The 27084-nt window shown below is 56.8% G+C and overlaps 1 protein-coding gene across 4 annotated transcripts in view; it reads right to left on the reverse strand.

The window, feature by feature from the left end:
* The window catches only part of AGRN (agrin), a 124549-nt gene that overhangs the window by 13018 nt on the left and 84447 nt on the right, over positions 1-27084 (reverse strand). For 2 of the 4 annotated variants that reach the window (XM_074924754.1, XM_074924755.1), the window contains 24 exons: positions 22170-22391; positions 20459-20653; positions 19110-19310; positions 17616-17761; positions 17341-17446; positions 16878-16991; positions 14869-15033; positions 14211-14354; positions 13759-13883; positions 13133-13238; positions 12552-12935; positions 12262-12396; positions 10681-10808; positions 8036-8150; positions 7574-7693; positions 6572-6928; positions 5232-5424; positions 4351-4566; positions 3891-4120; positions 3296-3430; positions 3034-3130; positions 2457-2621; positions 1584-1695; positions 454-465 (listed from right to left, as the gene is read on the reverse strand). In XM_074924754.1, coding sequence (XP_074780855.1) covers positions 454-465; positions 1584-1695; positions 2457-2621; positions 3034-3130; positions 3296-3430; positions 3891-4120; positions 4351-4566; positions 5232-5424; positions 6572-6928; positions 7574-7693; positions 8036-8150; positions 10681-10808; positions 12262-12396; positions 12552-12935; positions 13133-13238; positions 13759-13883; positions 14211-14354; positions 14869-15033; positions 16878-16991; positions 17341-17446; positions 17616-17761; positions 19110-19310; positions 20459-20653; positions 22170-22391 — 3923 coding nt within the window. The remainder of the gene's footprint in view (positions 1-453; positions 466-1583; positions 1696-2456; positions 2622-3033; positions 3131-3295; positions 3431-3890; positions 4121-4350; positions 4567-5231; positions 5425-6571; positions 6929-7573; positions 7694-8035; positions 8151-10680; positions 10809-12261; positions 12397-12551; positions 12936-13132; positions 13239-13758; positions 13884-14210; positions 14355-14868; positions 15034-16877; positions 16992-17340; positions 17447-17615; positions 17762-19109; positions 19311-20458; positions 20654-22169; positions 22392-27084) is intronic. The other 2 variants (XM_074924756.1, XM_074924753.1) reach the window with 1 other exon arrangement.

Genomic DNA, 27084 nt, shown 5'->3' on the forward strand with positions numbered 1-27084 from the left:
GCATCTCACATGGCTGTGTGTTTGGAGGAGAAAGACTCACTCCCTGCTGTCACCCTGCAGCCCAACGGCACAGCACGGCCAGTCCCAGGTGAGTCTTCAGTCACACGGGCACCCAAGGGGAGCCACGTCCCTTCCTGAGCCCCTGGGACGGACCCAGAGGCACAGCAGCGAGGCAAAGGTGCAGTTATATGAATCACTAGCTAATGCTTTGTGGAGTGAACACGAGAAACATGACTGGATTAATTGAAATGCTTCTGAAACAAGATGTAAAAACTGACTGGAAATTAATGATGGAACAGGAAACAAGTGTCTCTAATCTACAGAGATCCTAAAGTTGCTTGGTCGGATGGGAAGGGGAGCGGGTGAAACACTGAGATCTGAATGGAAAACAGAAAAGAACAACGTGCCAATGGCAGATGAGATGGAGGTGCAGTGGGTCATACTTATCTTTACCTTACGGGATTTCTGGGATCCAGACAGCAGGGGAGGGAAAAATACAAATGAAAATCAAAGGCAGGGAGAGAAAAAGAGAGAGAGAGAGAGAGAGAGAGAGAGAGAGAGAGAGAGAAAAGGGAGATCAGTGGGTAACGTCATAACATGCAGGGCTGCAAGATCACTGCAACCAGTGCCCGGGGAAGGGGAGCTGCAGAAGGCAACAGGAGGGGCCACTGCCACCCTGCCAGACAGGGGTAACCTCTGCTTGGAGAGAAGCTTGAAAAGATGAGGGAGGGGGAGGAAGAAAGTCCTCTTTTGTGGGAATGCTGCATAATCTTGATGCTGCACTTCTAGGTGGATCTTAAGGATGAGTTCAGCAGCAACTGGGGCTTTTCCTACATTATCATCTTCCCCGTTGGAAAGGAGGATGAAAGGAAGGCCAGTGGCCCTGCCACGAAACCCAAGGGAACTGCTGTTTGAGCAGAGGGAGAAGCGCAGAGGGGACAGGGCACAGGGAGAAGTCAGAGAGGTAAGCTGCCAGCTTGGAAAAAGGAAAGAGAAGGCGCTAATGGATCGAGCAGCAACAGCGCAACGTGGCTTTTACTACTCCGTGACTTCCTCCTGGCCGAGCTCTCTGCACAGGGCTCCTGAGCCCGCACCAAGGGCACAGGCTGCCACCCCCAAGGGCCCAAGGCAGCGGCAGGACGGGCTGCGGGGCTGCCTTGAGTACCTGCCCCACTATGGGGACGGGCGAGGACCTGCAGAAAAGGGCAGGGTGTGGGCGTGCATGTGTGTGAGGGGGCTCAGTCAAACACAGCCCTCAAACCAAGCCCCAAGAATCAGGGCATGTCACTGGCAAAGGTGCTGCAGCTCTGCGTGTGGTGGGGGATGAGGAGGGAGGGAGGAAGAGCTGGAGGAAGGGTGCTCTTGCTGGCCTACAGCACCAGGGCCGGGCCACAGAGCTAAGAGAGGCAGGCAAGCTCTGCCTTGCAGCATCCTTTTCTCCCCAGGTCTTGCCTGCTCCTCCTCCACCCTTAAAGCCACACACCACAGGGATTAAAAGACCAAGAGCCTGGGAACTTCTCATTTCACACAAGAGAGGAGCAGGGCTGGAAGCCCAGAGAGCTCTCCCTGGCCCATCAACTTACCGGTGACTCTCCCATCACCCTCTCGCCGTTGTTGATCCTCATTACCCCTTTGCGCCCATTCCTCTCCAACAAGACACTTAGCCAGGTGTTGAGGGGAACTGGCTCTTTGCTCCTGGTTGTAAGGGAGGAGAAGACACATGGGGTGAGAGCTTGGCCATCACCACCTGCAAACACAGTGCTGTAAACCTCCCCTGACCAGCCTGGGCTGCCTGGGCCACCACAGCTTGGCCAGCCTGGGTCCCAGCTCACAGAATCACAGAACCACCTCGGTCAGAAAAGCCCTTGAAGCTCCTCCAGTCCAACCATGAACCTCACCCTGACCATTCCCAACCCCACCAGATCCCTCAGTGCTGGCTCAGCCCGACTCTTCAACCCCTCCAGGGATCCCGGGGACTCCCCCCTGCCCTGGGCAGCCCATTCCAACGCCCAACAGCCCCTTCTGCACAGAAATCCTTCCTCAGAGCCAGCCTGACCCTGCCCTGGGCAGCTTGAGGCCATTCCCTCGGGGCCTGGCGCTGGGGCCTTGGCTCCAGAGACTCATCCCCCCTCTCTGCCCCCTCCTGGCAGGGAGTTGCAGAGGGCCAGGAGGTCTCCCCTCAGCCTCCTCTTCTCCAGACTGAACCCCCCCAGTTCCCTCAGCCACTCCCCAGCAGACCTGGACATGCTCAAGCAATTAGTTTTGATGCAGCAAGCCCAGATTCTGTACTCCAAAGTGAACTTCAATGGCCTTTTTGGGGTGAGGGGCCCAAAACTGAACCCACTCAGCGAGATGCAGCCTCACCAGTGCAGAGCACAGGGGTGAGACCCCTTCCCTGTCCCTCATACCTCTGTGGTCACCACCACCCTGACGAGCAGCCCCCCAGCCCGCTCTACCTGAGCACAGCTGCCCCTTTGCCCAGGTCGTATCTGTACTCCAGGTAGCCATTGTGTAAGGCCAGAGAGACAAAGTCCCCTTTGCCATCTGTCTTCTGGCCGTTGTAGAAGATCATGCCGTTGGGGTTCTTGGCCAGGAACACAACTTCCATGGACATTTTGTCCCTGAGGAGAGAAGAATTACGGATACCCTCCAATCCAGCTGCTTACACGCTCTCTTCCTCCACCCTCATGTGCCAAGCCCCCGGAACAGGTATGGCCAAGAGATGCCACCCCTGGAGGGCACCCTTGCCAGGTCAGAGTTACATCTGCCATGTTCAGGATGCTGCTCCACACTGCCTATTCTTTACCCAGCCTGTTGCAATGCCAAGCACCCAGGGCATGGGGCTGGCTCCGTCTGGCTGCAGGGATTCTGGTGATGCCAGTCCCTGCAGACAAAACCTCCAGCAGGCAGAAGGGAAGATCTCTGGGGAGAGCCAGCGTGCGACAGGCAAGGCTCAGAGCCTGAGCTCTCTCCCCCAAATGGGCCACGGAAGCGATGCACTCGCCTGCCCCTCTCCTGGTCCCTGGCACTTACTGCAGGTCAGGAACGAAGGTCTGCAGCCCATTCAGCTCCAGGTAGGAGAAGCCATTGAACTCCGGGAGGAAGGGCATAGTGTGGTCCTGCTCTGTCACTGGGCACAAACGAGGGAATGGTGAGGAAGAGGAGGCAGAGCAGCTTCAGCCAGTGCCCCAGAGCCACAGCAGGCAAGGCCTCCTGGCCACCCAGGCTGGGGAAATGAGCACCTTCAGTTCCACCCCCTTCCCCAGACCCGCTCCTCTGCCAGCTCCCGTCCCACCTAGCTCGCAGAAGTCTCCTTCCCGGCCCATGGGACAGGCGCACAAGGCACCTCCCTCCGGCAGCACCAGGCAGGTGGCAGAGACGTGGCAGGGCGTAGGGTCGCAGGGATTCCTCTCGTCGGCACACGTCGGGCCTGCAGCAGGAAAGGCAGCCTGTCACGTCAGCATCTCAAACCAACAGCCAGCAGGCACGGTTTGGCCAGAGACAAATGCCTCCGATGTCTCCTGATTCCCTGACAGCCTTTTTCTCCTGTCTCAGGTTGGTTCCCATCACCCTAGAAGCTCCCCGCAACGAACCCCGCAAACAGCAGATGATACCCTTGTCAGACTACACCCCTAAAATGTGAAGGGACCTATTTTTTGTGCATGACAACAGATCCTGGCCCTTGTCTTCTGTGCATATATGTTCTAAATTTATTGACTCCACTGCATGTGGCTCCATCCCATGCCTCTCCCTCTAACCCCCTGCTGACACTCCACACCACATCCCTCCCCATTGCAGCTCGTCCCATGAGCCCCAGAGGCTCTGGGATCCCCTCAGGACCACCCGGTGGGATCCAGAGCCTCAGCCATGCCCTGCCTGCAGCCCCGTACCCGTGTAGGTGTAGAGACACTCGCAGTGGAACATCTCTGCCTCCTTGACGTGGCAGATGCCACCGTGGTGACAGGGATTGGGGTGGCAGGGGTCGTTGCCACACTCGCCCACCCCGCTGCCATACAGCACATCGCTGCCTTTCTCCCGCAGGTCGTACATCTGGTTGTTCACGTCCAGGAGGCGGATGCAGCCCTTCAGGCCGGTTGTAGCCGCCGTACGATCCGCCACCCTGAGGGGACAGAGGACAAGGCAGGTAGGGGTTTTGTCCCTGAGGACTAAACCGTGGAGGCCCTCCAAGCACCTGAGTCAGGCTGTGCTCCCCCAGCATGGCATTAAAAGGCCCCTCCAGCCCTGGAGAAGCCCCGTTCTGCAACAAGAACCTGCTAGGAGGTGGCTGCAGCCACCGCGGATGCTCCGCCCGCAGCAGCAGACGCTGTGACATGCAGTGCCCTCACTCACACAGCCATCTGGTCCTCCGGCGCTCCCCCGATGAACAGGTCTGTGTCGAGGTTGAGGCCGTCGGTGCCCGGGGGGCTCTCCCCGCTGACGTGGGGCTCCCCGTCCACGGACAACAAGCCGCTGCGGCGGTTGCGGTTCACCACTAACTGGTGCCACTTGCCAGGCTCAACGCGGACCTTGCTGGTGATGACACCCGTGCCGGAGCCAGTGTTAAACCTGGAACAGAAGAGGGAAGAGGACTGAGTCTGTGACACCCTGCAGAAAGGTGACATCTGTGCCACAGCACAGGGGCTGCTGCACCCCAGGGAGATGGTGGGGGCACTCGGGAGCCCCCCTTCCTCTGGACCCGGCTGCAGTGGGAGCAGGCAGCCATCCCCTGCTGAGCCCCGGGACTGACGGCCTGAGAACCTGCCTGGACACTGCAGCCTCCAGAGGTCAGCTCTCCACCTCACCTCATCCTGAAACTGTGCCTTTGGCTTTCAGAACTAGAAAAGTCATTTCAGCTCAGATTTCTGGGGCATTTCTCCCTTTCTTTTTCCTCTTGCATTTCTTTTTCCAGTAGAACAAAACAGTGCCAAAAGATGACCTCTCACTTGCTTAAAAAAATCAACCTCCCACGCCCTCCAGCTTTTCAAAATTCAAACTGAAATAAATGAATTAACTTTGTTGAAAAGTGCCACGGGGAATAAGTACCCTTATGACAAAGCATTCCCATTACATTGGAAAAAACGTTCCTCCTCTTCTTGTTCAACTGATGCTACTGTTTCTTAGCCTGCAAGTTCAAGGCCAGCATCCTCCTGGTGTTCTGCAAGGCCCGTTCTGGCGAGAGCGGCCGCTCCGCCTCCTCCACACCAGGCAGGGCTGAGGGGAAGGGCACCCACCTGAGCTCCACAAAGCCGCCAACCAGTGCCAGGGAAATGAAGTCTTTGCCACGGTTCTGCCCGTTGTAGAGCAGCAGCCCGCTGAGCTCCACAGTCCTGAACTCCATGGCGATGCGCACGGTGTGGTATGCCTTCATCATCTTGAACGCCAGGTAGGACTTGCCACCAAAGCTGGGGATGAAGTATCTGATAGCTGCAAGAGCCAGGGCCCAGGGGTAGGGGGAGAGAAAGGAAAAGGGGGTGAAGTAGAGGAGAGAACAGACATAAGCCTGTGAACATTTTCCTACCTGTACAAACGGCAGAAATAAGCTTGCTCTCTCCTCTGGGCCCATGCTCCTGCGCAATTATCGCATCACCTCCTCCCAGACACTCATACTGGTGGCAACCAACTCCTCTCGTGATGGCATGCCCCCCCCAGAATTGCTCCCAGGCTTCAGAGATCTGTGGTATCGCTCCTCCAGCCTTTAGCTCCAAGTCGGCTCCCCCCAGTAAAGACCAGTGCTGCTGGTCCTTTCCATGCCCAGCTGCCACATCCCCTGTGCCATGTGTGAGCTCTGCTGCACACACACAGTTCCTCATAACTCAACTTCCCTGCTCCTTACATAATTTTTATCTGTCCTCCCAGAATCCCACATGACAGATTTTTCATTCATCACTCCAGCCTTCTATTTATTGCAGCTGAGACTTTCCAAGGGACCTGGGAAGGCCAAGCCCTATTAAAATTAACAGGGCTGGACACACATCCAGTAGCAGCTTTGAGAGCTCCAGCTTATAGCTTTAGGGACAAAGCTTTTCAGGAACAAGCACTCACAACCACGCAGAGCCCCCAGCGTGACACCGAACTGGCAGTGGGAGCTCACAGTAAATAACAGCAGCTCTGGTTAAGCACGCTGCCAGGCTGCAGCTGTTTGCTAAGCAGCTCTGAGTGCCGGAAAATAAGAGCCTGAATTATCAGCACACATCTCCTGGTGTTCAAGAGGACAGCTAGTACCTGTCTCTCTGTTACACTAACTAGCAGTGACTAGCTGCAGGAGCTGCGAGCAACAGTGCCGTGAGCTGAGATAAAAAAGCAGAAGGTCACAATCCCCACGCTTCAGGGCACTGGTATATCAGAAGTGGAGCCAGGAAGAAATTGCTCCTGGCACTTTCTTACCCCACAGCCTTGCTGCGCTTGCCTCCTACAACCTGTTCTTGGCAGAGTTAAGAAAGCTGGTTCAATTGACCCCTGTCTGGGGCACGTGCGGTGCCAGCGCTAGTTTTGGGGCTGGGTTTGCACGTGTGTGTGTGTGTCCCCAGTGTCTCCCCCTCACCACGGACAGACAGAGCTCAGAGGCACGTACGTTTCTCACAGACGGCTCCCCCTTTGCCTGCCGGGCAGCTGCAGGTGAACTCCTTCCCGTCGTCCTCGCAGGTGCCACCATGCAGGCAGGGGTGAGAGTCGCAAGGCCGCGAAGGTTTTTTTGTGGCGGGGGGCTGGCGCGTGGGCTTCCGCCGGGTGGTGGCAGGGAGGGAGGACGGGGGTCTCTTGGTGCTCACAGCTCCTGCCGTCTTGGCGCTGGGTCGGCCCGCGGCGTCCGGGCGCAGGACGTGGGCTGTGGTGGCGGCGGCAGCCGTGGTGTACCTGCGGGTGGTGGCGGGGGCCATGGTGGTGGCTGTGGTTGTGGTCACGGTGGTGGTGAAGAGCCTGGGGATCCAGTCTGAAACATAGAAAATGCAGGTGGAGGCTGGTGCTGTGCAAATCTCTCTGAGAAATAAAAATCTAAAAAAAAAAAAAAAAAAGCACTTGCTCAAGTTTTTGGGGTGGGATGGCAGCAGAGAGGCTTGGATGGGTGGCTCTCCCAGGTTATCACGTGCCCCAAAGCCCAGTAGCCCGCTCCCCTCTGCTCACCAGGCCCCCAAGCTCCTGGTTTATGAGTCCTACAGCCCCACAGTGCTGCCCGCCCTTCCCTCATCCTGGCGTGGGGGTAGACACGCTCCCAGGCAGAGCTGCGTGCCCGGTGCAGGGATGGCCATGTGCCTTTCCTCCCAGAAAAGGAGTGTTTCTGGTTTATCAGCATGAAATCACACGGGCTAGGCTGGCCAATCCCTCAGGAGCACCAGGACGGGCTCAGTTTCCAGGACTGTGGGCAGCGTCTGTGGAAGAGGGGAGCAATTTTTCCCCCTTTACATCCTTCCTGAGTTGAGAACATGGACTAACCCATGAGACCTGGCTCTGAAGGGGAGGAAGCTGTTGACGTGTTACTGCTCTAGATGAGAGGCCCTGGCAAGACCAGAAGAGCCAGCCTGCCCATTGAAAGCCTAAACCAAGAGCTGGGGACTGACCGCAGACTGGAAGGGCTCACCAAAGTCCATGAATTTGACGTGCTCCTGTTGGGGCTTCTTCACCAGAATGGTCTTCTTCTTGGAAGCTTTAATCTGCTTCAGCAGGGCCCCTTGGACATCAGCTGCCGTGTAGGAAGTGGCTGATCACAGCCAGGAGGAGAAAGGAGAAAGGCAGGAGTGACGATGCAGGCTCACCCAGCAGTTTCCCTCTCACGACCTCCCCACAATGCATCCACATCATTCCTTTCCCGAGGAAAATGCTTCCAGCCTTCCAGGCACCATCTTAGGGTGCACCTCCTCCCAGCATCTGTTGATTTTGCCGGACAGAAGACACAGCCCCAGCAAATTTTCATCAGGTTCTTTAATGCTCCTTGCCACAGACATGTGTCTCAGGCTGGCAGCCCCACTGGGAGAGCCTGTTCCTTCCTCAGGCGGATGGCGACACCCCAGTGAACAGGGAAGAAGTGGGAAAAGGCTCTTACCTGGGTCAAAGTGGGACTCCACAATGACACGGACAGCGCTGCTCTGCCCCAGGTCTCGGACACGGATGCTCTTGAAATCCTTCTTAACGTCAGAATTGCGGAAAAGCTCATCCAGCTAGTTGGTCGGAAGTGAAGGTGAAAAGATTAAACAAACTGGTTAATGGGGAGATCCTAGGACACAGATCCTTTCCGGAAAAGATCTTGAGTCTCGGCGAGTCTCCTTGGTTTCAACCCACAGGGGTTTGCATACAAACCTTCACAAGGCATCCCACATCCCTGTGCAGAGACCAGGACTCTGTTGTGTAGGGTGATAATTTCAGATGGTCCCTATTCTTTATGACCTCGAGGTAAGAACAGGGCCCAGAAACAGCGTGAAGAAAGCGATCTATTCCCATCGTACCCGTGAAGAAGAGTGAAGAAGGGCCAGACCAGAGACACCTTGCAGTTCATATAGGGATTTTCTATCGTGTGGCATCTAAGTCTTACTGATCTCTTCTAAAGCTGTGTAAACCTGCTTAGGCACTTCGGAAAATCCCATAAGGCACCATTCTGCATCTTTAAGTACCTGACTGCCTTTTAAAACTTGGCTCTCAGACACCACAGGATTTGTCTGAAGTCCCATGAAGGAGACTGTGACAGTCCAAGGCTTACAGCGAGTCAGGGCTTTCATACCCCTGCTAGCTATCTGTCCAGCCTCGGGCTGGACCAGCAGTTGTCACAGCTAGTGGCCACTGCTTCCCTCCCTCAGCTTCGAGGCAAAGACAGAAAAAATTAATTAACTAATGGTCCTGTGATATAGTCTCCCCTTATAAATTGAGGCACAGTGATCTCAAAGGGGTAAAGGACTTGCACTTGCAAGTAGGTTGTGGAGGGACAACAGGGTGTTATTTGAGTGTGTCCAGAGAAGGGCAACGGAGCTGGGGCAGGGTCTGGAGCACAGGTCTGCTGGGGAGCGGCTGGGGGAACTGGGGGGGTTCAGTCTGGAGAAGAGGAGGCTGAGGGGAGACCTCCTGGCCCTCTGCAACTCCCTGCCAGGAGGGGGCAGAGAGGGGGGATGAGTCTCTGGAGCCAAGGCCCCAGCGCCAGGCCCCGAGGGAATGGCCTCAAGCTGCCCAGGGCAGGGTCAGGCTGGCTCTGAGGAAGGATTTCTGTGCAGAAGGGGCTGTTGGGCGTTGGAATGGGCTGCCCAGGGCAGGGGGGAGTCCCCGGGATCCCTGGAGGGGTTGAAGAGTCGGGCTGAGCCAGCGCTGAGGGATCTGGGGGAGTTGGGAAGGGTCAGGGTGAGGTTCATGGTTGGACTGGAGGAGCTTCAAGGGCTTTTCCAACCAAGATGATTCTGTGATTCTGTAACAGGTCTCTGCAGCACAGGGCTGTGGCAGGAACACACAGCCCAGCCCCAGACAGCCTCAGGGACAGAGGGCCTGCGCTGTGACCCCACTTTCCCCAACCTGGGAAACCAGAAACCAGCAAATTCAGGGGAAGAGAACAGATGAACCAGTGAATGAAGCTTTTGTGTGCATGTTTGCATCCTCAGATAGAAGCCACTGTTGTATTGGGAAATACTGCTATTGTGATACAGAACTGCATGAACCATATGGTCCATATGCCAGGCACACATCTGCTTATATGACTGTACTAAAGGGCTTGCCAACTTCTAAGTGCAGCTTGGAACCAGCTCTAAATATGTTAATCTCCTTGCAAAGATGCTTTGTATTTGCTGTGCCACACTGCAGGCTACAGTATAATGTTGCCACCCCACCCAGCGCTGCCTTGGCATACCCATACGTACACATTGCCACGCAAAACCCGCCTTCTCCAGGAGCTGGCAGGGCAGGGGGGTTCTCCCTAAAGGTGGGAAACTGGATTTACACAAGCAGCTTCCCAAGTTGTGTAGCTAAACTGAAGGGGCAGAGTGGTTTTGGACATGTTTTTGTCTAAGGGCTTTTCATGGAGATAAGGGCACTTCGGGAAATCCAGGGTGTTAAGGCAGAATCTCTTGTCTGAACAGCCCCACCACCAAGATCCAAGCTGAAAAAGGGTAATTTTTGAGCCAGCACATAACAAAGGATAGAACCCGCTGACACAGCGTGTGGTAGAGGCTAATAACACACATAGATAAAGACTGGAGAAATTCAGAGGGTACCTCTCAGTCAGATCTGGTGCATCATCTCCTTACACTCCCAACCGCCCACCCCATTAAAGTGCTGGCCTTGGCCTTAAGCCATGCTCACTCCTAACTTTTGTAGGTTAAGCCCATCTCAAAAAAACCCAACCCAACATGGAGCCATGCTCCTCTGAGGCACTCGACACACACTGCAGAGAGGTCTCTGTGCTCCCACAGCAACGACAGGCCACAGCCTGCCCAGACTCCATCACGAATGAAAAGGTAAAGCAGGAGGAAACCCACAATTCCCATGATCGGGAAAAACGGAGTGTCTGCAGTTACAGAGGGTGGTGTTGGCACAGGGGTACTGTAACACGCACCCGGGAAGCAGGGCTCAAGGAAGCTGGGGAAGAGCTCGCTCCCTGCTTCAGCGGGGTGGCTGGGATGAAGCACAGCACAGTGCAGACAGAGGTGGGCAGGGTCCTCTCTTCTTTTGCCAAAAAGCCCAAGTCAGCCCCTAGATCAAGCAGAAAGAACTCACCGCGCTCTCAATGCTCCTGGCCGTCTCCCCAAAGAGCTCTGACTTGGGGTCAGCCATCTCCGGTGTGTAGAACAGCTCCTGGCCTTCCACCTCCTCCAAGATGAGGACTCCTTGGAAGACTTTGGTAGCTATGGGAGGGAGGGGAAACAAGACAAAAGGCCTTTAGTTGGCTCGTGGGCAGGGGACAGGCGTGTGGCTGAGAGCCGCAAGGAGCGTTCGAGTCCCTGGGGGGGAAAGGGTGATGGCAGTGTGCGGGTAGTGCCAGTGTTGGGGTTAGTCTGGATGGGTCTGGGAGAGCGCCATGGAGGATTAGTATCAGAGGGTGCTGGAGCAGATGGCAAAGACCAGGCTGGAGATGGTAGCTTTTACCATACGGTTTCCTCTGAGCTCCGGCCCGGAGAGCAGCCCCCCTGCACCGGCTGAGTAACAAGAGAAAGACGTTAGCCAGAGCAGCACATAGTCAACACGGCAGGATCAGACACGTGCATGCAAACGGGGGGCAGAGGAGGGAAAAATGTAGACTCTGGGCAAGGAGAAGACCTGTGCTCGGAGAGGGAAGCAGAGAACCTGGCAGCTACCAGGCTGTGGCCAGTCCTGCAAAACCAGAGCGCAACTGCAGCAGGAACACAAGGTGTGGTTCCCTTCTGGGGGAGCTGTGGGAATGCAGAGGCAGCCATCGAAAGATCCCCACTGTGGGTAACCACCCGGGAGGTGCCCAGCAGCTGTACTTTTGTGGGTTAAAAGGGGAACGTGGTGTCCAGAGGAAAAGGGGCTGTCCTGCTGGAAACCAACCCCAAGGAACAGGGACAGCTAAGAAGGACCTCAGTGAGCAGTGAGGAAACCTCTGGGAGACAGCCCCAGAGCAACAATTTTTAGGGAAATAGGGACGTATGTCAGGGCAACCAACACTCTGACAGAGCACATGTGGCTCTGTGTTTCCTCAACGTGGACAGTGTGAAAGGGACTGGAAGTAGGCAAGGTGGATCCCACCTAGGACGAGAGAGCAGCGCACACCCCTGGGAGCCACAGTGTGCGTCAAGAAGCTCAGCAAGGACAGGGGGTTACAGCTGTTCTCCCCACCTGCCCTGGCATCCAACTGGTCCTGGTCAGCCCAGCTCCCCTTACAGCCATCAGCATAGATAAAATGGGAATCCAAGAGATTCCCTCACCCCCTCCTAGGGCCAGTTGTGAGCTCTGCAGAAGCCTGGGCAAAACGCTGGTCAAAGTTTTAAGGCTTTAGCAGTGAAGGAAGAAAGTGGTCACCTAAGTGAAGAAAACTGCCGAGTGCCCTGGCTCCCCGTGTGAACAGCAGCACCCACCCGAGCCCTGGGGCTGGCTGCTGGGGGCTGCAGGTGGGCACGTCTGGTAGCCACCACGGCTCAGCATGTCCCCATGAACGTCCCCTCAGGGACACGCCAGCCCCCCGACTGGACAGAGGAGCCGTGCTTCCTGCCAGCCGGGCCAGCGCAGCACCGTGCTGCTCTCGGTGGCATCTCTCCCTCTCCTGCAGCCTCCAAGAGCTCAGTCTGACCCCTGACCACCAAAAGGGAGCCCAGAGCCCGACCCCGAGGACAAACGCACCCGGACAGTTGGTGCCTTCCGCATCAGCAGCCGCCGTCTTCCCATCGGAGCAGCATCCCAGCGGGGTGTTGTAACACGTGGCCCTCTCGATGGCTGGGGTGGAAGTTACCTGGCTTTCCTCCACCTCCTCTTCCCCTGCGGAGCATTAAGAGGAGCATTCACCAGCAGGAGGTAAGACCTCACCTCTGTGGCAGAGAACGAGGCTGAGACACAGCTTCATTTTGTTGTGAGAGACAGGGGATGGTTGAGGCCACGACCAACCTGCCAAGCCCAGAAGTGCTCACACTCACCGGCAGAGCCTGCTCCGCTAGATTCCTGGTCTCCACTGCTGCCCATCTCTTGGTCTCCACTGCCTTCGGCGCTGCCTGATTCAACATAGGCAGGCTGGGTGGTGGCCAGGACCACTGGTGCAGTGGAGAGAGGGCGCACGGTGGTCTTATACACCCCGTGGGTCATCCACGGTGTAGTGGCTGGTCTGGCAGTCACAATGCGCCTTGTTGTAGGGTGAACTCTTTCCGTAGGCTTGGCTTCCAACAGTAGGGTGCTGGTAGCCAGCTCGGTGGGTTCTGGAGCCCGGGTGGTGAGCCGCAGTGGCGGAGGAAGGATTAACTTGTCCAAAGGCAGTGTGGGCAGCGGTGTGGGTGGTGAGGTGTGGCTTGTATGAGTGATGGACTCTGAAAGGAGCAGCAAGACAGGGTAGGTAAGGAGAGACAGGTCTGGGAAAGGACGGCTGTGACGCTGGGAAGCACGTTGCAAACCCTCAGGTGCCTGCCCTGGGCAACGCATCCTCTGAGTGAGGAACTGCAGAGGGAGGGAGGCAGCCAGAGCTGGGTCCAGCGTCAGGCCAGCACTGAGAGCAGCAGACACTCACCGTGGCACTGCCCCACATGCTTCACTGTGATGACCTGGCCCTGCCGGCAGGCGATGGTCTTCAGCTGGCACTGGTCCCCGTACGTGACACCGTCAGAGCCACACACCTGGGAGGCAGAGGGGAAATGTGAGCTGCACCTCTGTCCCCCTCCGAGCCCTGGGCAAAATAAACCAGTCTCTAAATGCTGGGAGCAAAGACTTTGAAGAATCTCAGAATCATCTGGGTTGGAAAAGCCCTTGAAGCTCCTCCAGCCCAACCATGAACCTCCCCCTGACCGTTCCCAACTCCCCCAGAACCCTCAGCGCTGGCTCAGCCCGACTCTTCAACCCCTCCACGGATTGGGGACTCCCCCCCTGCCCTGGGCAGCCCATTCCAACGCCCAACAGCCCCTTCTGCACAGAAATCCTTCCTAAGAGCCAGTCTAAGCTCTGCTGGGAGACATCTACGACTCGCACAGCACCCTTCCCCACGAACCAGAGACAGTGACTGAACCTGCCCACCTGCTTCTCATGGTGGGGAAAGAGACATCAGACTCCCGTGCTGCCCGCGCTGGCCCGAGGCAGCTGAGCCAGCCACACGTCCCTGCACACACCGCTCAGCCCCCCATGGCTTCCTCCCCTGCAAACCTTGGTCATGTTGGCCTCTGAGCAGAGCGGGGACGGGCACTCGCAGTGGGCAAAGCCGTTGACTTCCACGCACGAGGCCCCAAACTCGCAGCTCATTTCCTCACAGGATTTTGGAGCTGATGGGTCTGGGGTAGGGAGAGAAGGGGGAGGAGATGATCAACCAGCATGTACTGAATCAAAATCCCTCTCTTCTCCCAGTGGGTGGGCACACACCAAAGCAGTTCAGACTAGTGGACAAGACAGACCTTCCCCAAAGAAACAGTCCCTCAGGCTGTGCATGAGTGCACAGATAACGGGAACCCACCCAGGAGTGGAGGCCGGAGCCCCTTTCCCCAAACACAAGCACACAGGGTGGGAGGGAAGCGTTTCTTTCACAGGTCTATGTGTTGCCCTACTCAAGCCCTCAATTTCCTGGTGCCCCACACAACCCCTCCAGCACGTGGCTCCCTCACCTTTCTCACAGCCAGTCATGCCCAGTTTGCTGCCATTGGGGCACTGGTTGCATTTCATGCCAGTGATGCCAGTCTTGCAGGAGCACAGTCCAGTCATCTGCTCACAGTCATCACGCACTGAGCCCACCGGGTCGCAGTTACAGGCTGGGCAAGAAGGGAAAAAAAAGACACTGTTTTGATGGTGGATTTGTGGAGCCAACAGCAGACTCATCCAGGACCCTCTCATCCAAGAGAAGAGCGAGGAGGAGGGTCCAGGGGAGGACTGTAATGCTGAGTGACCCCAAACCAGCTGCAGGAGAACCTGCCTCCACCCTCTGCCATCGGACCACTGTCCTCTGGCTTGTGATCCCCCATCTGCTCTGCAGACACGTGCTGGGACACCAGCGCTCGCTCACGCTGGGCTCAAGCAGCCCTGCAGAACAGGGAGCAGGCCCCCGAAAGGAGACATCAACTCCCGGCCAAGCATCAGGCCACCCTGCCCCTCGGGCACGGAGCAAGTCACCAAACTTTGCAACAACAGCCGCTGGAGGGGACTTAGGGTAGCACCAACATTAGGGCTTGTTGGTTTAAATACCACGGTACCAGAGAGCTGCGTGGGACGAGGGGTGAGGGCCCTGCCCTGCCCCAGGGGTGAGGGCCCTGCCCTGCCCACACTCACGCGTGCAGCCGCTCTTGGTGTCGGTGACGATGCCGCGGAAGTTCCAGAAGCCGGGCTCGCAGCGGTCACACTTCAGGCCCCCCACACCGGGCTTGCAGGAGCACTGTCCCGTGGTGGGGTCGCAGGCTCCCCCGTAGGAGCCATAGGGGTTGCACTGGCAGGTGCCTGCGAGCCGGAGAGAGAGAATGTGAGGCTGAAGAGAGAACATCAGGGCGGAGGGACCGACCGCCGAGCCGCTCAGGCAGGGCAGGGACGTGACCTCACGCCGGGCACGGGGAGGTTTCATCACCTGCTCGCAACATTTCTCCTCTGCCCCAACTACGAGGGGGAACCAAACCTTCAGGGATTAACCCACTCGCTTTGCTGTCATCAAGAACTCCTCTCTCGTTAACATCAAAGGGGGAGGAAGCTATTAGAAGTTTATTATTAATTCATTAATTAGGAACTTGATGGAGGGAAATGATCCAAAGATAGACAGAGAGACGCTTCCTTTACCCACAGGGAGCAGAGCTGGTGAGAAAGGGAGACCTTGGGAGCAGCAAGTAGGGTGCACGAGCACATCCCCAGCCTGCCAGAGGCAGGGAAACGGCATGTCCAGAACAGGCAGTCACGGATAAATCTGCCCTGGGGACCTCAAGCTGCTGGTTAATGGCAATTACCTCCTGATGTATGCCTGCTGCCAACACAGGGACACAGGTGGGACAGAAACCGGTGGGACGCTGAATCCCAGTCAACTGGGAAGCTGTGTCCATGGCATGGAGGGCAGGGGACTGGACTTTCATCAGAGACACAGGAACAAAATCACAGAATCATTCAGGTTGGAAAAGCCCCTCGGGATCATCGAGTCCAACCCTCAGCCTGACTCTGCAAAGTTCTCCCCTACCCCACATCCCCCCACAGCTCATCCCAACGACCCTTAAACACCCCCAGGGATGGGGACTCCCCCTCCCTGGGCAGCCTATTCCACTCTCTGACCACTCTTGCTGGGAAACCATTTTTTTCTCGTGTCCAGTCACTGAACATCACTGGCAGGGCGACGCTAAACGTGAAACGCTCGTGTCCTCCCTAGCATCCCTCTGACCAGCTCCTCCCGGCTCTGCTGGCCCCCCTTGGCCACGCGTCTGCTCTTCCATTGCCCACCTCAGCCTGCAGCTCACCCCATGCACCCCCTGCCAGGAGATCTCTGGACATTCTCTGAATGCTGCTGCTTTTTAAATTATACGGCACATTAAACAGCACCACATCCTCATCAGGCAGGCATTAGCCAGGCCCAAGCCCGGCGTGAACTGTGTCTCCGTGGGCTAATGTGTTTCCCTAACAAGCGGTCACAGCCTCAGCTGTTAAGAGTTTGCTAATGCTTTTCAAAATGCGCCTTCTGCTAAAGTGCTGACTCCAATAATTATTTAATAAATATTAATGAAACAATTGCCAGCTCAGCTTCCTGCACAGTGCAGTCACCCACTAGTCACCGGTCCTGCAGTGGCCTGCAGAAGGTCCCCAGGCGAACCCAAAAGCTCTGCTCCACCTCAGCCTGCAGTGCAAGGATACAGGCAATATTTTTGTCCCTCAGGCTGGTGAAAAGCCCAAAGCTTTTGCCCAAAGCAATGGGTTGGAGGCACAGGGGGCACAGTCTGGCCCTAGAGGCACCTTCTGCAGTGCCCAGCACAGACTCAGCACCAGACAAGAGGCACCATCCTCTCCTCCTGCATTTCAGAGGCATTTCTACCTGGACGTTGCACTTTTCAGAGGACAAGAGCATCACTAGTAGACACAGAAGGCAAAGCATGTGTGCACATCTCCATGTGTGCATGCTGCGAGCCTGGAGCTGGGGATAAATGGAGGCTTTTTGAGCCTGGGAAGTCACTGGTTAGCAAAGGAATGGGGAGGGTCCACCCTTGTTTCTCCTGGGGTGGGACCCCAAGTTCCCCCTCCACCTGATCTCTCCTGCCTTCCAGCCATCCTTGAAGGTCCTTTATGCCCCCCGAGGTGGGAACACAATCTTCACTCACTTGGGCATCCAGCTGCACCCACTCCGAGTGCCAAGGTCATGTTGTCTGGGCAGCACCCATAGATGGTCTGGCTGCAGTGCACAACGAGGAGAGGCGGCGGGGTTGTGGCGAGGGCTGCAGAGGAAGGCAGAGGGGTACAGGTTATTTCTGGCAGGTGGGCTGCCGCAGGGCACTATTGCCAACCTATGGATGGAGCAGCTAACAGCATTCCTGCAAATCCACAGGGTCCTGGGAACGGGTGATGCGGTGAGGTCCTAACCTTGGCCAGGGAAAAGCTCAGGGCACAGGACAGGAACGATGCAGCGGGGATCAGCAAACCAACACAGCTGCTGCTGTGACCTTAGGGAGCACTTTCTTGCTTGGCCCCGGAGCAAGGGCATGTGTTAGTGCAGGGTGCCAGGCTGGGGACCGGTGCACACAGCTTGGGTCAGCCTGGGGGCCTGGCTGCCTTCGGGGGACTCACCACGGCAGGCTCCTTGGCTAGTGACATAGAGATCCTGGCGTTTTTCACACCGTGTCTTCTTCAGCTCACACTCGTTGGTGTAGGTCACACCATCAGAGCCACACACCTGCCAGGACAGGGAGGGGAATGGCTCAGGGCAGTGGCCGGCACAGGGAGGTTCCCTACCCGTGGGATGTCCTCTCCTGCCCAGAGAAGCATGCGGGAAGCCACCAGGATGAAGAGAGGAGGGGAGCGAGGACCGCAGCAGGCAGCCCAGGACTGCTCGGCGTGCTTACCGGGTTGCGGGGCACTGCCAGGCAGGTGAAGTCACACACACAGCGGTCATCCTCGGCATCCTCGTCCCACCAGCCCCCGTACTGCCGGCACCGGTCCTGCTCACACTCACTACCGTCGCCAGAGCCCGAGCCCCCTGAGCCACACTCTGGAGTGAAGGAGGATGATGGTGAGAAAGGGCTCGTGCCCAGCAGGGCAGAGTCGGGGGAAGGCAGCAGGGATGGGGCCAAAACCCTTCCCCTAACACAAGGCCGTGCCCCGTGCAGGGAAGGGATGCTTCAGCAGCTGGCCTGAGGTCTTCCTCTCCACCTCTTTTCCTATCACCACAGCAAAATCAAGGATCCTGGGGCTACCAGCGCGCTGCAGGCTAGCTGGAGATCAGGCCACTAAAAGCCACGCGCAGGAGGAAGAGCTGCCACTTGACTCAGCGACGGCTTAACTCCATGCTTTGATCCAACTCCTTGCCCTTCTCCTGCCCTCCCAAACACACAGTGCAGCAGGGAGATCGCTGCTGCTCATGTAAAGATGGAAACCAGAGCAGAGGAAGGGATGGGGTTTGGGTTTCGTTTGCAGTTCAGTGAGGCAGATATTCTTAACAATATATAAACTTTGTCCCTAGCCTGGCTACCTCTCCATAGATACTCAGAACTCCAGCAGCAGGAGAGAGATGTTGATGATTTCAAAGGCTTCTTAAAGGGAAAGGGGCGTGAAGGAAAACCTAGGCCCTTTTATTGAGTGATCAAAGGCTGGGATTTGGCATTACACAGAGAATTATTTAAGATCTTTTCCCAGAGGGACATCAACCTGAAATTCCCCAAGGAGAGCTGTGATCAAACACCGTGTTATGTCTTCCCCTCTCCCTAAGCTCTGCCATAGCACTGAAGTCCTTTCCAGCTAGACTACACATACAATGAGCCACAGAATCTCAGCTCACCGGGTCAGCACATCAGAGCAGTGAGGTTTAGGCACCTCTTGCACTTGGAATCAGCCAGCGTTAACCTACAGCTTCCCCCCTACACTGGGAAAACTCAGCAGGTTCTTCTTAGCTGCTAGCCTGGCCAAGCAAGGTACAAGCCAACTCCAGGACCTTGCCTGGTACTCAGGACCGAGTCAATAGTGGCCCCAGACCAGGCTCTGGAGCAGCCCCTGGGGCAGAGGGAAGCAAAGCAGCAGCCAGGCTCCCTGCTCCGTTTCCCCCCCAGCTGAGGCCTGCCCAAGTGCGAAATGAAAGCAGTGATAAACTCCTTGCCCAGCTGATTAGGCGGCGTCATCTCTCATTACTGCTGGATCCAGGAAGACCAAGGGGAAAGGGAGGTGGCAGGCAGGGTGCTAGGTGACAGCAGCCGGGCGGGAAGGAGTGTCACTGGTATAGGACTGCTCTGCTGGGGGTGTCACAGGGCTCATGGGGCAGGCAGCGAGGGGAAGAGCCCTTCCTCACCCTCTCCCCCCCCCGCACCTTTCACACCCGCCCGGCCAGCGGAACGACAGCAACCTACCGTCCTCACATGGCCCCATCCTGGCAACCTCGATATTCTTCTGCTGCTGGCAGGAGGCCACCTGCAGCTCGCACTGGTTGTCGTAGGTGAGGCCGTCGCTGCCGCAGAGCTGGGCGAAGGGCTGCCTCTCGCAGCGGGGGCACACGCACTGCCCACCCACACACCTGCTGCCGAAGGAGCACACCGTGCTGCCGCACGACTCTGCGGGGCGAGAGGGAGCGACCACGGTCAGACAGTGGGGGGACCTTTGCAGCCAACTGCCCAGCATCACAGAGCTGGGGACCACTAACTTGCCCTCAGAGGCAAGGAGAGAAGTCCTCCTTCCCCAGAGTGGTTTGTTATTGCTTATTTAAGCTGCACATGGACAGGTGCCAGCCCTGAGTGTTTCTGATTTCCCACCAGCACCCACAGGTGTTGTGTCCAGCAGCTTTTTCTAGGAGACCACCAAGAAATCCCATTTACTTTCATGGCGTATTCTGACTCCAGCTCCTGCTCGCAGAGCACTGAGAGTCGTCTGCCACACTCGGTCGTTTTTCTCTCCCAAATCTAGAGAGGATCTCCCTGCACAGTTCAGCCCTAGAACACCAGACCCAGCTGGACAGGTTTTATGAGGCTCAAAGCATTGCTTTTACTGCAGTAGCATTTGTCCTAATGAAGAACCTAGGCAGGGCTTTTAATTCATTAAGAAATTAGCACAGACAGTTCCCTGGGCTGGGGAGTGGGGAGGAGACACATAACCAAAGATGAATTAACCCCCAGGGGATGGAGGGAAGGGAAGGCTACTGGGATGAGCTGTGTGATCAAACAGACTCTTGACACCTTCCATTCTGGTGGTAGCTATTAACAGGGTTTTAAGCCCAAGTTCTTTGCTTGGCTCTGACAAGTAACAAAGAGGGCAGATACCACCTATGATGCGTAGCTGCTTGAGAGGCTCAATATCCCCAAATCTTGTGAAGATGAAAGGGAAGAGCACACCAGACAAGGTGAAAAGCCTCAGGCAGGGTCTCCTGAGTGACCAGTCAGGAACTGCAGCCCAGGGCCGGGCTGCTGGGTAAGCCCTGTTACTCTGGAGTTCATATCCTCCTGGGAAGTCTTAAAAATAACCAGTAAAGGCACCAGGAGGAGTGCTAGGGAGACTCTCCACACATTCCCACTCTGGGGTTTCTCTGGTGCCTCCCAGGGCTGCCAAACCCACGGGCTGTGAGTGCTACAAATGACTGGGGAGCCTTGGATGGCCACGGCCAGGCAGCTCAGCGGAGGCCGTGTGGCCGGCAGGGCTGAGCATCCGCTCTCTGAAATGCCACCAGCAGGACCGAGACGAGGGCAGAAGGGGACCTTGCCAGACTCACTGCAGTCTCCTTGGGCAGCCACCAAAATGTTCGTCTGCTGCGTGCAGGCTCGGACGTGGAGCTCGCACTCGCTGCCGTAGGTGTTGCCATCTGTGCCGCACACGGGCTGAGAGGAGGGAACACACTCCGTGGGGCACACGCACCTTCCCGTCTCCGCCTCGCAGATGGCCCCAAACTGGCACTTGCCACAACGGTCTGCGCAAAGAACAAACCCGGGAGGTTAACACAACACGGCAGGCAGGCACCGCTGTCAAATAAAGAGCCAGAGCAGAAATAAAAACCCGCTGTAACCTCCACCCCCAGGGCGAGCCCCTGCAGACGCCAGGAGCAGGAGCTGAGGCAAGGGCTGCAGGAGGAGGGAGAGTCAGGCTCGGAGGCAGAAGGACAATAACTACTCGTAAAAGCCATCAGGACCAGGAGTAACCCTGATGAAATGTCACCAGAGCTGTATGCTGTCTGAGCTAAAGAGGAGGTGGGAGAGAGCAGGGGGCTGAGTGCAATTACGAGGAGCGATAAAATCAGTGCCAGCCCTGGGAGGAGGAGCACAGCACCCCAGGCAGCCAGCGGCCACCTCCCAGAGGGGGAGAGAAGCAGCCGGAGTCACACACGGCAAGACAGCAGGGCGGGAGGAGGCGGTCGGCCGGGAAGGGGGACATCACCTTCCCCTCGTTTATCAGGGTGCAAGTGAAACACGAGCACGGGTGGGTTCCCAGCGCCCTGCCACCTCCTGCAGCAGGATCCTCAGCCTGCCTGCTCCAAATATACTCACAGCACACGCACGCAGGCTCGGGTCAGAGAAGACGTTTATCTTCGTAATAACTCACTTGCAAAGGAGCTGTCACTCGTTGCAGGAGAGACCGGACTCCAGGCAGCCCATCTCCTCTCTCCTGACTCCTGGGTATTTAGTGATTCACGGCTTCCTTTTCTCCTTCAGACCAACACCCCTCTTCCCTCCCCACCATTTCAATTCATGAAGAATTTGGCTCAAAGATGGGTTTTCTTATTTTTCTTTCACACGGCAGCTGCTGCCTTTGCATGGGGGAGGGAAGATGCAACAACCCCCTGCTTGGTTTGTGCAGACTGTTGGCCGGGAGGTTTCTATCTACAGCACAAAGCTTGCAGCCACGCCTGGGCTCTGCAGGTCGGCAGAGGGGCTGCTCACGGCAGCCTGTGGGCAGACAAGGGCAGCTCAAACGTGCCCGACAGCCATATTTGCATCCTTCATTGTTTCTCCTATAACTGCATGGAGCTGGTACCAGTATTTTCTTCTGACCCGAAACCCACTGGGTCCTCTGCTATGCTGCAAGCAGGGGAGCTCCACAGGTTGGAAGGGGTCTTCCTTTTCTAAAGGAAGGGTCTTCCTTTCCTCTGCTGTCTCAAAGCCCTTACAGCTCAGGAGCATGTTCCCTAAGTGCAGCTCGTTGGGGAAGTGACTGTAAGGGATCAAGCCCAGGTCTGACAGGGCACGGCTATGCCACACACCAGCCTTAGGCAGAAAGACAGGCATCACCTCCTGATGCTCAGCCTGAAAGTTAGGGGCAGAAACACTGTATTTTGACAAAACAGCAATAAGTTTAGCCCCACCTGAGCAAATACAACCTGAAAGCCCTCTGTCCCCATGGCCAACACCACATTCGTGCCTAAGACACCACCTGCTCCCAGCAAGCAAACCCGAGTTACAGAGGAGGGACCCCCAGAAATCGGCTCTTACCACAGGGCCCCTTGTGCTTCACTTTGATGTCTTTCTTGAGGACACAGGCCATGGAGTCGAGCTCGCAGGGGTTGCCATAGGTGCGGTTGTCGGTGCCGCACACGGGGTCGTAGCGGCCCTGGCAGACCTGCTGGCACTCACACACGGCCTCCTGGTTCTTCACCACGCACGTGGCCCCGAAGGTGCACTCCACGCTCAGGCACGGGCTCGGCGTGCCCAGGTCTGCAGAGGGGACAGGAGAGAAAGGCACCAGCCTCAATCTGCCACTCCCCTGGCTCGCCGTGCCCAGCAACGCATGCCAGCATCCCCAGCCTCAGGCCCACGCCTGCCTCCCCCGTGGAAAATGCACAGAGCTCCTGGCCTTGGCACCAGCCCAGCGCCTGCACCCTCCATGCCACCCCAACATGCCCGGCTCAGCGTCTTCCCCATGCTTGGCAGAGGTTAGGGATGGGAAGCAGGCACAAGATCTTCTCCCTGCACTCCATGAACAGGACTCCTGCCTCGTCTCCTCCATCCCATCCCCATCCCAGCTACATTCTGCCCTGAGGGGCCAGCCAGAAGTGGGATCAGCCCTGTGGGTTTTTGCCTCAAATCCCAATATCTGAGTCTCCCCAGCAGCTCACAGCCAGCACCAAGAACAAGCAGGAGAGCAACACAGACTGAGGCCCCTCATTGCCAGGAAGGGAGCCAGCACTTCTTTTCCCGGGCAGCAGTGGTGGCACGATCCTGCCTGCCAAGTCAGATCTGCACGCCCAGCTCTGTGGCAGAGGGAGGGCAGGAGGCAGCAGAAAGCCCTCCTCGGCATGGGTCTCAGTGCCTCCAGGACACTCGCTACATCGTCACACAGTACCTGGCACCAGCCGCTGAACCCTCCGTAGCAGCTCACACGGGGATAGCTCCCTCCACTGAGGCCTCGCATCCTCAGAATCACACTGTCCCCTGAACAGCTCACCCTAATACCCCGTGGCAATACCCTGGAAGACCTGGCTGGAGAGGACACCCCCATCTGGCTTCACCACACAGCCTGCCTCTCTCCTCTCCCCTCCCCAGCAGCTCAGCTCCATTCCCCTCCACTTGTAAGCTGGTGTTGGAAAGGCCAGGGAGCTGCTGGGCAGCAGGATGAAGGGACCTGGTCTCCTTGCTTGAGCCCAGTCCTGTTTCCAGCAGCAGAGCCCTGAGGCTCCCTGGGGATGGGTAATGCCCTGCAACAGGGGTTGCAGGCAGAGAGGCAGCACTCCCCTCCACTCACAAACTGGACCCGCTTCATCAAAGTCAGCCAAACCAGCGGCACCTTCCCTGCAAGATGCCCGGCAGTGATGAGGTGAGCAGCCAGCCCGGATGGTGACAGCAAAGAGAAAAGGCCACATGCCACTGCCTGCAACTGCTCACAGGGAAAGCCCTGCGGGTGCTCCCGCTTCCCAGCCCGCCGTGCCCCTCCAGGAACACCCTCCACCAGCCAGAAGCCAAGCCAGGTGGCTAAAAGGCAGGACTGGCCGTGCTGCTGGGGAGAAACCCAGCACTGCCACGGAGAGACCCAGCACTGCCCAGTGACCCCTCCCAGTGACTCAAGACAAAAGCCCTGAGGACTTGGGGCAAGGGAAGGACACAGATTTAATCCGTGCTGAACACTGACAAGGACACATGAGACAAAACAGATGTGGGGAACAGACAATGCGGCCAAGACGAGATGGATGCAACAGGCAGACACAGAGCAGCCCCACCACCTCCACACAGCGAGGCAGGCACAGAGACGCAGTGTGGGGGGGACAAAGCCCTCCAGAGCCTGCTGGCGGGGCACAGGGTATAGGGCCACACGTCCATTTTCCTCCCTTGCTTGGATCAGGGGGAAATGTCTGCAGAGCAAGAGCAAGGCTTGAGCCCTCCGGAGGCTGGCTGCACGCTGTCAACCAGTGACAAAATGGCCCAGAGTGATGGCACAGGCAAGCCTGAATTTTGCATTTGGCTCCTTGGGAAGCACCTACCAAGTCAAAACTTGGAGTCAAGGGTCTGCAAAGGAACAGGGAAGAGGGAGACAGTTCAGGCACACGGCCACTACTTGAAGCCAAGCTTTTCAACTGTCCCCAACTTGCCTGCAGCTGAGGAGTTTGTGAGCAAAGGACCAGGAACCGTTCCCTGCTGTGCTCAGCCCTGTGATGCCGCTCACACCTCCTGCCTGTGTTTCACTTTTTATTTATAACAACACCTGTACCATAATCGTGTCCCCCAAACACACAGACACGTGCTTGCACGAGGAAGCACCTCTGCTGGACACAATTAGGCAGTGAAGCTGTCAATGAACTAGGCATGAAGCGAAAACACTCGTTCATTTGAAATTCAAATTCACACTCTTGTCTCCAGGAGCAAGGGAGCAGCGAGTGAGAGCGCCGGGAGGTGCCAGGCCTGATGGAGAAGGCTGCCCTGACACTCTTTGCCCTTCTTAAGCAAGCAAACCTGCAGAGATGCAGCACATGTAGCTCCTTCACAGCCTGAATCTCAGCCTGTGAAATTTCACAAACAGCCTTGGGCACCTGCAGACGTCAGTGGGGATTTTGGCACCAATTTTGATGTGGGTGGATATAATGAGGACCTACTGAGCAAGGACCTTAGGCTGTGCTATAAGCAAGACCTGCTTTGATTCCTGGCCCTTCTCTATCTTGTAGGCAGGGAAACTGAGGCACGGTGCAAGCAAAATGCTCATTCTGCACCCGGACAGATTCAAGGGCAGGATCCCTCACCTGCTGCCAAGCTTTGCAGAAACCTAACCAAGCCCCGGGCCCTGGGGACACTGAGCTCTCCTGCCAGCCCTGCCTGTGGATGGTTTCGGAGAAGAGGCTCTGAAGCTGCTTTGTAACCCATCACACCCCATCGATCTGTGCCCGTGACACCCAGCAGGCTCTGGCACCAGCTCCACAGGGACATGGGGGAGTATTCCTAGGAAAGAACCACATCTGAGCACAGACAGCTCCTCAGTGCTTCCAAAAGGCACACGGTGCTTTGCTGGACACTGGGGAGGGGAGCTGCAATCCCTGCAGAGCCCCTGCCCATGGGACTTGCACAGAGAAGCGTGACACACTACGGAGAGCAAAGGGACAAGCATCACAGTCCCAGGCAGGCAGAAATCTCTGGGAAGGAGGAGGTGGGAAAGAAAGGGGGGTTAGTCGGGGGCAAAAGGAGAGGTAAGATCAACCAGGAGCAGTCCAGACTGATGTATCAGCTGAAGACGGGCTTGCTAAGGCGTGGGGGGCTCACAGCACCCACCTCTGCTCCCACTCTCAATTTGCCTCGAAGGGTCAAGCCGCAGCAAACATCAGACAAGACCCCACTGCACTGCAAGGCATTTCCAATCCAGCAGAGAGTGTTTGGGGCGAGGGATGGGAGCAAAACCAGGGCAATCTCTCCATCCCAGGGGCTCTCAAGCAAAACTAGGTGTGGGGAGCAGTGAGAAGAGGCCAGGACTGTCACTGGCTACGGAGAAGGGGAGAAAGCCGACCTCCTAGCAGAGATGTCCGGGTAGGGAGCAGAAGGGTGCTGCGAGGACACAATTCCTTCCTCCAAACAGGCAACACTGTAAAACACAAGACACAGACGAAAAAGGAAAGAGAGAGAGAGAGAGAGAGAGCGGAGGGAGAAAGAGAGCTGGAGGGGGGAGAGAGCAGAGAGAGGCAGGGAGGAAAAGACAGATGCAACTACAGACACCTTCCCTCCACCTCCTGTCCACATCGGTCTCATCCCATCCCTTCTTTCTCAGCTACACCGTCACCGTGTCATAGTAGAGAAGGATTAAAAACAAGGCCTGGACTGTTTTGTTTGGCTTTGACTCCTTTGCCTCGCTGCTGGAAAAGACAGCAGCAAAGCTCAGAGTTCCTTCGACAGGTACGTGCGGAAGGTTAAAACACTGTGACCGTACTAACGGTCTGTCTTCCCTTCCCTCCCCAGCTCCTTGCACCTCCCGCACCCTCGCTGCACAGAGGCCACGCTCCCCACCCTGCATGCTGGATGCAGACGGAGCCTGGAGCTCCTTCAGCCCCTGGTCTCACCCACTGCCGAGCATCCCCCAAGCCCTGTCCCAAAGGACTGCACCCTGCACCCCAGGAAGCCAGCCAGGAGAGAAGTTAGGTCACCAGCACTGCTCACGCTGAGAAGGCCCGTGCTGACACACAGGCTGGCAAGCAACATCGCCACCCCATCCCTGTTCCTGAGCCTGTTTCCTATCTCACAGTGAGCCTGAACCAGTAACACGAGGAAGGACGTGCTTTCTTTCCAAAGGGCAACACTCATCTCAGAGAGAAGATGCTTTCCTCAGCTAACGGGAGGCCGAAGGCTCGCCCACACCTCGTGGTGGTTTGCTACAGGGCTGCCTGGAGCTGTCACGTAGATTTTGAAATCCTAAACTTTGGCAGAGAGCACCCCAGCTTTGATTCACTTCCCCCAGATTACGAGCTTTGTTCGCTCCTACCCCACAAGGATGTAGCTCCCAAAAGCAGATTTTGCACCTCTGCTGTCCTCGCCTGGAGGAAGAGAAGTTGGGGGCAAGCTAAAATAGAAGACAGTAAGATGGAGAGATGCGTAGGGACCGTCTCCTGTTGCCCACTGGCCTCGTTCCACTGGACACTGACAGCGAGGTGACTGGCAGCACGAGCTCTCTGCTCACCCTAGAAATTTGGGAAGCCTTAGCCAGGGCCTCACTCTAAAGGAGGTGCAGGGAAGGGTTGTAGAGAGCACAAGGCACCAGGGCTTGGCCACCCAGCTGCCAACCAGCTTCTGGTTGTCATCCAGCACCAGCTCCCCGCCGCCCAGGGAGACAAGAGGACTGAAAGGTGCCTCTGCTGTCCTCCCTGTAGGGAGAGCTTGGGGAACTGCCTCCTAATCATTCAAGCACCAGAAACACAGCGAAACGGACAATTAAAAATAACAG

Source organism: Athene noctua, chromosome 22 (assembly GCF_965140245.1).
Source record: "Athene noctua chromosome 22, bAthNoc1.hap1.1, whole genome shotgun sequence".
In the NCBI taxonomy this organism is placed as follows: domain Eukaryota; kingdom Metazoa; phylum Chordata; class Aves; order Strigiformes; family Strigidae; genus Athene; species Athene noctua.